The sequence below is a fragment of the Homarus americanus genome, unplaced genomic scaffold (genome assembly GCF_018991925.1).
Source record: "Homarus americanus isolate GMGI-L3 unplaced genomic scaffold, GMGI_Hamer_2.0 scaffold56241, whole genome shotgun sequence".
Classification (NCBI taxonomy): Eukaryota; Metazoa; Arthropoda; class Malacostraca; order Decapoda; family Nephropidae; genus Homarus; species Homarus americanus.
The window spans coordinates 228,666-243,429 of NW_024740202.1; the positions used below are offsets into that span (position 1 = coordinate 228,666).

The 14,764-nt window shown below is 41.6% G+C and overlaps 1 protein-coding gene across 1 annotated transcript in view; it reads right to left on the reverse strand.

Moving 5' to 3' along the window:
- The window catches only part of LOC121875380 (zwei Ig domain protein zig-8-like), a 66,795-nt gene that overhangs the window by 34,444 nt on the left and 17,587 nt on the right, over positions 1-14,764 (reverse strand). The window contains exons 3-4 of the mRNA XM_042379933.1: positions 8,799-8,953; positions 8,205-8,282 (exon numbers count right to left, since the gene is read on the reverse strand). Coding sequence (XP_042235867.1) covers positions 8,205-8,282; positions 8,799-8,953 — 233 coding nt within the window. The remainder of the gene's footprint in view (positions 1-8,204; positions 8,283-8,798; positions 8,954-14,764) is intronic.

Below are 14,764 nucleotides of genomic sequence, written 5' to 3' on the forward strand. Positions count from 1 at the left end.
CAAACAAACACATCACACAAACACAACTGAAGGATTATAACGTTAGGAATTTTTTAATATCCCAAATGTAAATATTTACTTAAATTATTATCGACTATTGGTAGAAATTAAATCCCAAATTAAATACCAAAGTCCACACAATTCTGGCCAACAGGGAATTATATTTTGTATTTCTGAATCTAATTAATTTACCTAATTGTTATTGCCTTTATTAAATGTCGTTTAGTTTTCTTATATAGATTAAAAATTTATTATAATTATGTTTTTGTTGTTTTGGGAAAATAATTAATATCAATAATAATAATAATAATAATAATAATGAAGTAGGTTAGGTTAGAAGTTTTTGATGGCCATGTTATAGAAATACACACACACACACACACACACACAGGGAAGCAAAACCAACACCACTTTTACTATGTTAGATGAAAGTTAAAGAGAGAAAAATCGCTAAATGAGGAGAGAAAATGACATAAGATGATGAAAGAGAATTAGGGGAATAAAACGATATGACCAGGAGTAAAGGAAGTGAGAATGGTAGTGGGGGATGAGAGAGAGAGAGAGAGAGAGAGAGAGAGACCATCATTCCGTACAGTACTGAAAAAGAAAATATTGACAGAAACAGACAGACAACAGTGAAACAGACAGACATACAGACAGACAGACCCCATCTAAAAGAGTTAAAAGCCAACCTCTTCTCTCCGTCGTATCAAAACTGTAAAAATAAAAATAAAAAAAAATAAAAAAAATAAATAATATGTCCGAGAAACTTTAATACTTTTCCTTTCAAAAGTCAAAATCAGGAGTAAGACTTAATATTCGAGGAGCAACGTTGATATTAGTGACCAATAGACCATTCAGGACCTAAAACTTGAGTTCGAGTTGGACCTCAAGGTGACCGCTTTCATAAGTTGGGGGAGGGTGTGGTGAGAGAAGGGGGTGTGAGGGAGGGAGATGTGGGGGGAGCGGATGAAGGATGGGGGGAAGGGTGGGGGAGGGGGAATGGGGGGTCAATGAAGAGGAATTGGGGTTTCGAGAGAGGTCGTGGGGCAGGGGTGGTGAGAAGGGGTGTGAGGGGGAGGGAAGATGTGGGGAGAGGATGAAGGATGGGGAAGGGTGGGGAGAGGGGAATGGAGGTGGAGGAGGGTGGGGAGGGGGATTGGGGGGTCAATGAAGGGAAGGGGTGGGGTTTGAGAGAGAGGTCGTGGGGAGGAGGGTTGTTGACCTGTTTATAACCTTCCCATGTTTTGACACACACACACACAAGAAACACACACACACACACACACACACACACAAGAAACACACACACACACACACACAGAAACACACACACACACACACACACACAGAAACACACACACACACACACACACACACACACACACACACACAAAGGAAACATGAACAAAAAACTCGACCCGTCACCAGTACTTTTGTTTACATTGTATTAATTAAAGTTGACATCACACCGACACTGAAGCCTTCACTTTAAGCTGAAGCTCTCACTGAAGCCTAAGATCAAACTCAACCCCTCACATCACACTCAACCTCTCACATCACACTCAACCTCTCACATCACACTCAACCTCTCACATCACACTCAACTTCTCACATCACACTCAACCCCCTCACATCACTCAACCCCTCATTCAACCTCCTCTTATCACACTCAACCTCTCACATCACACTCAACCCCTCACATCACACTCAACCTCTCACATCACACTCAACCCCTCACATCACACTCAACCTCTCACATCACACTCAACCTCTCACATCACACTCAACCCCTCACTCAACCTCTCACATCACACTCAACCCCTCACTCAACCTCTCACATCACACTGAAGCTCTCACTGAAGAAGCCACAATCTCTCAACAGTAAATCTTGAAGCTAAACGAATCTCTTATGAACTGTCTGGCCCGTCTGTCTGTCTGGTTCATCTGTCTGTCTGGTTCATCTGTCTGTCTGTCTGTCTGGTTCATCTGTCTGTCTGGTTCATCTGTCTGTCTGTCTGTCTGGTTCATCTGTCTGTCTGGTTCATCTGTCTGTCTGGTTCATCTGTCTGTCTGGTTCATCTGTCATGTCTGTCTGTCTGGTTCATCTGTCTGTCTGTCTGTCTGTCTGTCTGTCTGTGGTCCGTATTAATATCCAAGCTTCAACTCTCACTCCTGGAGACTGGCCTAGGAGATAAGGTGGAGAGCAGGAGATAGAAGTTTGGAGACATAGAGATAGTACACACACCCACACACACCCACACCCACACACCCACACACACCCACACCCACCCACCCAGGACACATATCGAAAAGACACAGCTACACCTAATAAACACCCGTGATTTATTTGGTTCATCCTTGAGAAAAAAATTACCTCGAACTCACGGAATTTACATAAGGGGAAAATAATCGTCGTCCATGGAGGAAAAATTTCTTCTTCTTTCTCTTATTTATTTTTCCGGGGAACATTACTGGAGCCAAGATGTAATATATGTCAAGGAGGGAAGGGAGGGAAGGAGGGAGGGAAGGAGGGAGGGAAGGAAGGAGGGAGGGAAGGAGGGAGGGTAAGGAGGGCTTTATATGAGAGCAGGGAGGGAAAAAATTAGGGTCTGGCTCCTCCATATCTCTCTCTAGGCTTTCATCCCCTTATTACGAAGTCTGCAGTACGTGGGGAAATTATGGGGTACTGTGGGAAATTATGGGGTACTGTGGGAAATTATGGGGTACTGTGGGAAATTATGGGGTGGTGTAAAAAAAATGACGTACCATGGGAAAAAATTATCCACCGTGGGAAAAAATTGCGCATCATAGGGAAAAAATAAATTACACGGGAAAAAACATGAGTTAGTATCGCCAAAAATAACACGTAATGCACCTCGGGAAAAATATATATTGACACAACAATAAAAAGGAGAACAAGAGTGGGGGAAAAATTCGAGGCAGCGAGAGAGAGAGAATGTAATATAGTGGAGGAAAATGTAAATCACAGGACGATCTAAGGTGACAGAGAGGAAAATATAACCTAGAGTGGGAAATATATATAAAAAATTAGGCGTCCTGGGGAAAAAAAATCAATTGTAAAAGAAATGAAATTATGTGGAAATCTACGGTATTTTAAATGATATTGTGAACGTATGTGTGTATGTGTGTGTGTGTGTGTGTGTGTGTGTGTGTGTGTGTGTGTGAAAATATACGATAATGTGGGAGAATTGTGGGTTAGGGTGGTGAAGAAAGTCGGCCACCGTGGGAAAAAAAACTGTGGGAATTAAGTCAAGTACTGTGGGTAAAATATGAGTCAGCGTGGAAATTATGCACTCAGCCTCAGGAGAACGTATAATTAGGGCAGGAAAATTATAGCATATTAAGGAAAAGAGGGAGGAAATGGTATAATCAGAAATGAACAAACAGATGCACTCAAAATTATAGTTGTAATTTATGTGAAAAAAACTTATGTAAACTAAAAAAATAAAATAAACATATGATTTTTTTTTGTCTTAAAGAAAATATAAGGTATTGAGGAAAAGTTTTGAAAAATAGTTAGATAAAAAATATATATCTTAAGTTACAATAGACGAACTTTGGAGCACCGTGGGAATATTTTGGTTAGTGTGGGAACATTTTGGTTAGTGTGGGAATATTTTGGTTAGTGTGGGAATATTTTGGTTCGTGTGGGAATATTTTGGTTAGTGTGGGAATATTTTGGTTACCGTGGGAATATTTTGGTTACCGTGGGAATATTTTGGTTAGCGTGGGAATATTTTGTTAACCGTGGGAATATTTTGGTTAGTTTGGGAATATTTTGTTTACCGTGGGAATATTTTGTTTACTGTGGGAATATTTTGTTTACCGTGGGAATATTTTGTTTAATGTGGGAATATTTTGGTTAGTTTGGGAATATTTTGTTTACTGTGGGAATATTTTGGTTAATGTGGGAAAATTTTGGTTACCATGGAAAAAATCGATGACCATGAGAAAAAATCGACCACCATGAGAAAAAATCGACCACCATGAAAAGAAATCGATTACCATGACAAAAAAAATAGATTACATTATAAAAACTCAAAACAACACACTAAAAAAAATCCCTATAAAATAAAAATACAGGAAAAGTTAAAGAAATAAACTTGAAAATAATAAATAAATTGAATTGAAAATTATATGATATTGTGATGGGAATCCTTGTAAGCCGGAGGAATTCTGCCTCACCGGTGGGGGAAGTATTTCAACAGCAGGGGTAAACTGAGACTAACATGATGGTAATATTATAGAACATGGCAGGGGAAAAAATATAGGGAATGTAACTACCTGTGGAACGCCGTGGGGAAATTAGGGGATTTTTTTTTTACCCTATTAAAAATTTAGGGAAAAGTGAATAACTCGTGAGTATTTTGTTATCATTGGGAAATTATTGGGTATTGTGGGGAATTATTGAGTACCATGGGAAACAATGAGTGTTGTGGGGAATTATTGAGTATTGTGGGGAATTATTGAGTACTGTGGGAAATAACTGAGTACCTTGAGAAATGAAGCGTTACCATTAGAAATTATGGCATATAGTGGAAACCTCTTTTTAACGGACTCAGATGTAAGAGGTTAGTCCGTTAAATATGAAACTTCCTTCTAACGGACTATATGAGAGAAGGTAATCCGTTATAAAAGAAACCTCCTCTTAAAGGACTATATAGGAGTTAGTCCATTATATCCAAGTCCGGTATATATGAGGGGGGTCACTATAGCGGAGAGAGAGAGAGAGAGAGAGAGAGAGAGAGAGAGAGAGAGAGAGATGAATAAGTCTTGAAACACCTGGGGAAAATTCTTGAGAAAATTGTAGGATATCATGTGATAGAGGAAGTGCATCACGTTACTCTATCCTGTGAAGTGTGGGGGAATTGTGTGAGACTCTGGGGGAATTCTTTTGGAGTGTAGGGGAATTTTTTAAGGTGTGGGGGGAGGGGGAATTTTTTTGGAGCAGAATTCTGAGGTGGGGGGAATTGTTTTAGAGTGTGTGGGGAATTGTTTGGGAGATAGGGTGATTTTTTGAGTGTGGGACACCTTTAGGACCGTGGGCAAAAAATGAACTGCGGGAAAGTTTAGGACTGGGAGAATTTTCTCTGGAGTAGTGCTGAAAAAATGTGCTTGACACCGAGGAAGGAAAACAAATAACTGTACTGTAACGTGAGAAAAGAATCATATAAATACACACACACACACACACACACACACACACACACACACACACACAGGCCAAAGTTTGGAAATAAAACTTGAATATAAAGGAGCTGAGGGACTGTGCGTGGATATTGACGGTAAATGACAAACTATGAGGCGACGAAGAACACAGAGAAGGAAGGAAGGAAGGAAGGAAGGAAGGAAGGAAGGAAGGAAGGAAGAAAGGAAGGAAGGAAAGAAGGAAGGAAGGAAGGAGGAAGGAAGGAAGGAAGGAAGGAGGAAGGAAGGAAGGAAGGAAGGAAGGAGAGAGGGAGGGAGGGTGGGTGGGAAGGAAGGGGAGAAGAAAAGATCGAAGGGAAGGAAGGAGGGAGGTGAAAGTGAGAGGAAAAAGGGAGAGTGGGAAGAGAGGGAGGAGAAGAGGGAAAGGAGAAGAGGGAAAGGAGAGAGGGAGGAGAGAGGGAGGAGAAACTAGGAAGAAAGGGAGCAGAGAGACAGTGAGGGAGGCAGGCAGGGAGGGATGTGTGTGTGTGGGAATAGACCAGATGGCTTGACAAAACGTGTAGGGCATCCCAGTGTGAGAATTTGCACTCGAAGCCTCTGAGAAATACTGTCTGGCAGCGTGGGAAACTGAAGGGTAGCGTGGGAAACTGAAGGGTAGCGTGGGAAACTGAAGGGTAGCGTGGGAAACTGAAGGGTAGCGTGGGAAACTGAGGGGTAGCGTGGAAACTGAAGGGTAACGTGAAACTGAAGGGTAGCGGGAAACTGAAGGGTAGCGGGAAACTGAAGGTAGCGGGAAACTGAAGGGTAACGTGGGAAGGTAGGCTTTATTGGGGAAGAGGAGAGGGAAAATACATGTGCCAGGCTAAGGAGAGAAAAGCACTGCACCGTGGGAAAATATGCCATACCGTGGGAAAATATGCCATAGCGTGGGAAAATATATCTTAACGTGGGAAAATATGCCATACTGTGGTTAAATATGTTATAGCGTGAAAATAAACCACACCATGACAAAACACACACTCTACTATGAGAAAATAAACCTTAATACTAAATCCGTGAGAGACATCGCTACTTTAGTGGAGAATTACCCACATAAATTTTACGATTCTGTTTTTGGCCGGCGGTGTCTAGGTGCTGAGTGGTGGGTCGTGGTGGTGGTGGGTCGTGGTGGTGGGTCCTGGTGGTGGGGTCGTGGTAGTAGTGATGGTGGGTCGTGGTGGTGGTGGTGGTGGGTCCTGGTGGTGGTGGGGTGGTGGTGCAGGGTCCTGGTGGTGGTGGGTCGTGTAGTAGTAGATGGTGGGTCCTGGTATTGGTGGCGGGTGGTGATCGTGGGGGGGTAGAGAAGGATAAACACCTTTGGGTTACTAAGGCTATAATCAGGAGGTAAAGAGTGAGATAATGACACATAAAGGTATATATTATTTTGTGTTGGGCAATAAGTAAATATTTATGAGTATGTATGTATGTATGTATGTATGTATGTATGTATGTATGTATGTATGTTAAGATATACAGGGTGTCCAGAAATGATTACCCTGATTAAAACATGAGAGAATGCTGTTTTTAGAGTAATCTTTTATAGACACCCTGTATATGTATGCGTATTCCTAACACACACACACACACACACACACACACACACACACACACAGTTAGGTGAGTCGTGTCTGGTTTCAATATCCTGTAGGTATGTTACGCCGGGTATGCCGTCACCAAAATCACCGGGCTCTTGGCTGTTGTGTTGTTAAACCATCATAGCCGTGTTCACTGAGGCAAGAACACTGTTTGTTACACGGGGAAATATGTGTCTTTTGACGTGGGAAAATATGCCTTAGCGTGGGAAAATATGCCTTAGCGTGGGAAAAATATACCAAAACACACACAAAAAAACCACCTAACTAATAAAAAAAACAATAAATAAAAGGTCATTAGCCGCATTAAACCCCAAGTATTAAAACAAAACCCAAAACACCCTCACGTACCACACCCAATCCATCAGTAAGATCAGACAAGGTAGTAACTGGCTCTTAACTAAACCCAAACACGAAGAAAATTAAAATAAAACAATTAATATAAACCAACTTAAGCAGAATAAACCAAGCAAGCACAGAGTAATGCAGAGAAGATATAAGAATTAGATTAAAACTTGGTGTGAGGGAGAGAGAATTATTGGAACATTTAGATCAAGGTTTTTATTACTCTCCTACCATCCACAGTCTTGAGAAAAAAGCTAAGGGTGAATTTAGTATCGAGGCAATACATCGTTAGTGATCATCTACTTCACTTTAATTACTTGTGGGTTAATTGAGTGACTTTATGAGATCACGTCGTTAAGGTAGACACACACACACACACACACATGAGGTTATTACAGCCGGTCACTTCAGTATTGACTAAACACTGATGACGTAAAGACAAGTTTATTGTTAATTCAATACGACTTTTTACCTTCTGTGCACTTTTGTTTTTTGTATGTATGTGTGTATGTATGTGTGTGTGTGTATGTATGCATGTATGTATGTATGTGTGTGTATGTGTGTATGTATGTGTGTGTGTGTGTATGTATGTATGTGTATGTATGTACGTATGTATGTATGTGTTCAACAGGAGTCTTCTAGGCGTTCTTTACCGGCGTGACGTCATAGAGCAACAGGTACCGTTATAACATCCTGCAGTAACCAGTAAAGAACATATTATACCAGTATGACATCACCAAACGGTAATTATGACATCATAAGTGAAATATGACATCACAGAACACCGGAAGTTATGGAGTCCCTTGAATGGAGTCATGACGTCATCGGAAGTTATGACGTCACAAAAGAGGAGTCATGACGTCATCGGAAGTTATGACGTCACAAGATAGAAGTCATGGCGTCATCGGAAGTTATGACGTCACAAGAAGGAGTCATGACGTCATTTGGAAGTTATGACGTCACAAGAGAGGAGTCATGACGTCACCTCGAAGTTATGACACCCTAAGCCAGGTGCCATGACGTAAGAGATGTTATGACGTCACAAGAGGTACTCACCTGGAACCTGTCGTCGGCGGAGTAGGTGAGGTCGCCCACGGTGAGGATGTGAAGGTCACGACCCCTCATCCACGTCACCTGCCGGAGAGTTGACCCATGAGTCTACCTGAGGGTGAGTCTACCTGAGGACTAATCTACCAATCTACCTGTGGATGAGTCTACCTGAGAAACGGAGAGAGAGAGAGAGAGAGAGAGAGAAAATCCACCCAGGAGACAGAGAGAGATAAATCCCTCCATGGCACTACCAATGAGCATTAAATCCAGCTTGAAGTAATCCCAGCAGGTGTGTTATAGGGGATTACTGCAGGTCGCTCGGCTACCTGGAGATTACACCCGGGATTTGATTAGCGTGAAAAATCACATTCGATGAGGGTATGTAGGAGAGAGAGAGAGAGAGAGAGAGAGAGAGAGAGAGAGAGATTTGACTCATAGAAAAATTAAACTCACCTAAAAAAATATAAAACAAAAACAAAAACTCACAACAAAAACACCAACAAACACACAGGCTGTCACATCAAACAAACACCAGCACTACAAAAAGTCTTCCACCACATCAAACAACCACAACAACCACAACAACCACAGAAGACTTACGGATCGCTCTCCCAGCATATGTACACGGCAGGGCAGGTAGGCTGTTTGTCCCGAGATGACGGTGAAATTGGTGGGCGTGGTGGTGGTGAAGTAGGGGCGTGGGGGAGCCAGCCACCACGCCCCCGAGCCTCCTCCACGACGATGCAGCGCCACGCCTACACGCCCAGTCATGAAGCAAGGAGAAGAGAGAGAGAAAATATTAAGTAATTTTCTTTCTTTGTTTTTTATTGAATAAAATTGGTTACAAGAAATAGGTTTAATAATAATCAAAATTTGGTCTAAATTTTTACAAGATTTATAGTCAGTAAAATTGGTTAATAAGTTCGACCTTTCAATAATGCTTATGTTTTTGTCTGTCTGTCTGTCTGTCTGTCTAGCTGTGTCCAGTCTGATACATATAATTTTTTGCGGTCACACACACACAGATTCATTCCAGCAATTTCAACTCATTCCAGTATTTCAGAGACTCATTCCAGCAGCTGAGAGACTCTTTCCAGCAGCCCGGAGTCTCACACGTGTAAAGAGACTTATGATCGTGGCTGGACAGTACATCAACACACTGTGAGCCTCGACCATTACGTGTGTGTGACCCCTTGAGGAATCCAATTAAAAAGTTTGAAGTCAATTACCTCCAGACTTTGAAGGTCATTACAACGCTGAAGAACAAACACACAAACTTACCTGTAGGAGGAAAATACCTGAAGGATGAACATGACCACCTGAACACACTTAAAAGATGAACAATTGAACGTAACTAACAGATGAACATATGAACAACCTCGTTTTTGTCCCTTTAAATGAAGTCTTATAAAATGACAATATATGCAAGTTATATTTTATTAAATTTTGTTCTCATTTTAATATTAAGTCTCATAAGCTGCGTTAGTGAGGCCAGTGAGAAAAAAAAATTAAGTTCTTTCAGCGAGTGAGTCAGTGAGTGAGTTAGGATTAGCACACATAGAGGTACTTGACGCAGCTAGTGATTACTTTTGGCACCACACACACACACACACACACACACACACGGTTGCCAGGTAGTATGCTAAAGCTACACAGGTAAGAGGACTGATTACCCAATATATTGCTGAGCCCCTCCCCCCCCCCCCCCTCTCTCTCTCTCCCTTGACAAACAAAAACACAAACACAACCAAAAAAATCAAAACAAACAAACAAATAAAAACACTAAAAAAGAAACAAAAAATAAATAAAACCCCAATAAAAACAGAATTAGCAACATAAGAAAAACACAAAAGACGTAAATAGCAACACAAGAAAAACGTAAAAAGACATAAATAGCAACACAAAAAACACAATAAAGACAGGAGTAGCAACACAAGCAAACCAATCAACTAAGAATTGATTAAAGGTGAGAAATAACTAACTATCACGACCACGACAAAAGTCTATTACATTAAAACGAAAAACAACCCCACACACCTTATTGAATGGGTCGTTTGTGTACCATGATGAATATTTTAGATTAAGTATGAAATGAAATGAGATGTGGTCACGTGTATAGACTTTATGTATACACTGAGATACATACATGCATGCATACATACATACATACATACATACATACCATTGATTCTAGGGTTGTAAAGGTCTGATCGCCAACATTATCTGTAAGCACAGGAGAGAGAGAGAGAGAGAGAGAGAGAGAGAGGTCAGGAGGAGTAAAAAAGGGAAGGTAAGAGAAATTAAGAAGATAAGATAGAGAGAGACAGAGAGACAGACAAGCCAAAAGAGAGAGAACAGAAAGAGAGAGATAAAAGAAAGAAGTAAAGAAAGAGAGAGAGTGGGAGGAGGAAGAGAGTGAGAGAGGTGATGATGAAGAAGATAGCTCACACATCACTACCACAGTGGCACTCTCCCTCCCTCCTTCACCACACTCCCCCAAGAGAAGACATAATAGGAGCAATTAAGAAGAGCACTTGGTTATGAAAGGGAGTTATGAAGGAGAAGAAGAAGGAAGAGGAGGAGAAGGAGGAGGGAAAGGGGAAGGAGAAGGAAGAGAAGAAGGAAGAGGAGGAGGAGAAGAAGGAGGAGGGAAAGGGGGAGGAGAAGGAGGAGAAGAAGGAAGAGGAGGAGGAGAAGAAGGAGGAGGGAAAGGGGGAGGAGAAGGAGGAGAAGAAGGAAGAGGATGAGGAGAAGGAGGAGGGAGAAAGGGAAGAAAGAGAATGAGGAAGAGAAGGAGGACGAGGAGAAGTCGATAGGAGAAGGAGGAGAAAGAGGGGAAGAGGGAGGAAGAGAAAAAGAAGGGGAAAGAGGAGGAGGAGGAACATACTACGATAAAGAAGAGAAAAAGGAAGTAGACGAATAATAATAATAATAATAATAATAATAATAAAACAAATAAAATAAAATATCACCGCTAATAAAATTCACTTAACTAAACAGTACCACATAAACACGAACCTTAACTCCAGGTATATGAAAATTTTAATTAAGAATATATTACGTGATAAAATATACCCAAGACCAGGTATACACACACTGATAATTAAAACAACAAAAAAACTCCAAGATTAAAGCAAAATTCATATCCACGTTTAATTGAGATAATTTTCAGCCCTTTAAATAATGAAAGTTTGTCTCCGGTGAATAAAATCGACTGGAATTTGTCCGTTTATCGTCAGGGTATTGTTTGCTGTACGATAGTTTGGGACGATACTCGAGGCATCCTTAATGTATACGGTACTGCCGGGCGTACGACTTAAGTTGCCAGCCAAACTTGTCTCGGTAAGATAGTTTGGGGAAGGTAATTCAGCCATTTGTTAACCATGCAAACTATACACACACACACACACACACTCACTACCCACGCAAAGCTCACACACACACACAAGCACACACACGCACTCACTATCCACGAAAAGCTCACACAATACTCGCTCTCTGTCCCTAGGGTAGCTGGTCCAGGCACCCAGCTGTCGAGTCCACCTGACCCACTTTTCACTAGACCAACAGACAAACAGTAACAGTAAACAGACCATATACCAAGACCAACAGACAAACAGTAACAGTAAACAGACCATATACCAAGACCAACAGACTAACAACAGTGGATTAAAAGAAGCCAAAACCGGATCCCAAGAGACAGGGAAGCGCATAACAACTATTAGACAGATAATGTGGAGGAACGCGACGACCCCGGGATGACTGATGACTGGTGACAGATAGAGAGAGTCATCGTCATCCTTCAAGGGGTCCGGACACACGCTTACCAACCAACGTATATATTTTCCAAGAGATCTATTTGAAGTTGAGTTTGTTGATTCCATAATGAGATTCCTACTAGACAAAGAATCTTCAGGTATTTTCCTCCTACAGGTAAGTTTGTGTGTCTGTCCCTCAGCGTTGAAATGACCTTCAAAGTCTGGAGGTAATTCACGTCAAACTTTTTAATTGGATTCCTCAAGGGGTCACACACACGTAATGGTCGAGGCTCACAGTGTGTTGATGTACTGTCCAGCCACGATCATTATGCCCACATTTTTAATCACTCTCTTCTGTTGGCGGGGGTCGCTGTATTGACAAACATAGTCTTAAACACGATGGACCTCACACTGCAGCGCCCGACGGAGAATGGCGGCGGAAAAACGAATTAATAATATTGGAATCTGAAGATGTGGCTAGAAGCTGATCTTCGTTACCCTCTTCGTAATTATTTTGTTTGTTTTATTTGATAGAAATAATAAATACGATTAATGAACAAGAAAACCTAATGGTAATTTTATAAACCTATTTTTTTCTTACATTAATGTTTTTACGGCCAATATTATGACATTTTCATGAAACTTGTGTTTTGTTTTACTGCCAAGTGCCAGCTCGTTCAGCTGCTGGAGTCATCTCATCTTACAAACGCTGGCATTAATCAGGTAAGCACATTTAACGTAATTTATTAAACTTTTAAGAGGTTTGTGAGTTTTCGTCTGGAAAATATAAACTAGCGATTTTCTGGGCTAGAAATCTTAAACTGGATAGAACCAAATTTCACTGGCAGGCAGGACATCATCGCTAAACTTCACGCGACATATATTAATAAGGTAAGCACCTTTAAAATTAATATATCAACTTTTGAGCCTTTTTGTAAGTGAGTTTCGTCTGGAAAAAAAAAAAAAATTTCCTCGCCAATTAATGGGATTAATAACTCCCATGCTGATGATCGTCTGTGTAGTCTTGAGCATGGCACCAGTGTTTGTCACCTCCGGCTGACCAACCACACGAGTAAGACGACCCATTATGTATCAGCAAAGGTGAACAGGCTTACCAACCACACGAGTAAGACGACCCATTATGTATCAATAAGGGTGAACAGGCTTACCAACCACACGAGTAAGACGACCCATTATGTATCAGCAAAGGTGAACAGGCTTACCAACCACACGAGTAAGACGACCCATTATGTATCAGCAAGGGTGAACAGGCTTACCAACCACACTGTCGACGGTCCCACACGGAGAGGAAGAGGTTCAGGCGATTAAAACTACCACTTGAAGGAGTGACTCCTACCTGCGGGCTCTTAGTGGAAGAGGGAAGGAAGGTCATTAAAACCCCGGGTACAAGTCTCCTTACACGTCTGACACTGTGAACTGCTGGAATGAGTTGTGAATTGCTGGAACGAGATTATTAACGAGTCTCTAAACTACTGAAACTACCCAGAATTGCTTGATCAAGTCTCTAAACTGTTGGAACGAGTTTCTGAAATGCTGGAACGAGACTCTGAACTGCTGGAACGAACCTCGAATTTCCTGGAACGAGACTCTGAACTGCTGGAACGAGTCTGAACCTTCCTGTTAGCTATATGCACAGTTTGGCCTCTAGACGTATAATATTAATTAATTAAATGAATACTTTATCTTTACCCCTAAGGTATCAATTTACTGGATACAAACTGTGTTTCTATTGGTCCTTCAGGGTTTACAGTCCAATGACGTCATTCTTTGTTTACATTCGTCGTGGTAGGCAGACTTGCTGGACCACGAAACAGCTTAACGTGAATTAGTGTCTCAGAGAAATGCAATTGTCTTAGTCCTCACGTGTTGATGTGTTAAGTCTTATACAAAGGAAATCTATAAAGCAAAATAATTTTAAGACGCTTTACTCTAATCTCTACCTTTCTTCGGAGCATTTTATTTAATTTCCTTATGGTACAAACGTAATAGTTTACCTTGAGAAAAAAAATCCATAGAAACACACAACCTATTGCAGTCTGACCTTATGATAATCACCAGTCATAGAAAACGGGTGTCAACAAAGCAGACGTTCGGAGAAAAAACTAACCTTTCATTCCCCAGTAATTGCACCTGTTACGAGCGTCTCTGAAGGCCTACACACAGTCAACAAGTCTAGGAGATCTTTACGGTAGACTGACAGATATGACGGAGGAGTGTTGACAGCTGGGAAGTCTGTCAATCTCTGTTTTTGTCGGGAAAACTTGTGTCATGACCCGTCCACCTCACTGACTCCAGAACACTAAATAGTACCCACTCTTTGACCCCCCTTACCCCCATCCTAGTGACGTCATCCACACCTCTCTCCCATCCTAGTGACGTCATCCACACCTCCCCCCCCTCCTGGTGACGTCATCCACACCCCCTACACCAATCCGTCATCCATGCCCTCTTCCTGAGTTGTGTGCAGGGTGACGGGTGACGCTGGGTGGTGTGGGGGGTGACGGCTGACGCTGAGGTGTGTGGAGGATGACGGATTATGCTTAATGATGTAGAAAGTGACGGGTGACGGATGAAGCTTAATGATGTAGAAAGTGACGGGTGACTCTGGATGATGTGACGGATGACGCTGGGTGGATAGTGTGGTGTCCCTGGGTGTAGTACAGTACAAGGCCAACATACCACATACAATTACAGTAGTAAATAAATAATTGTGAAAAAGATGAGAATGTGTGTGTGTATGTGTGTGTGTAATAGCTTAATACACACACATTCACACATACACATACA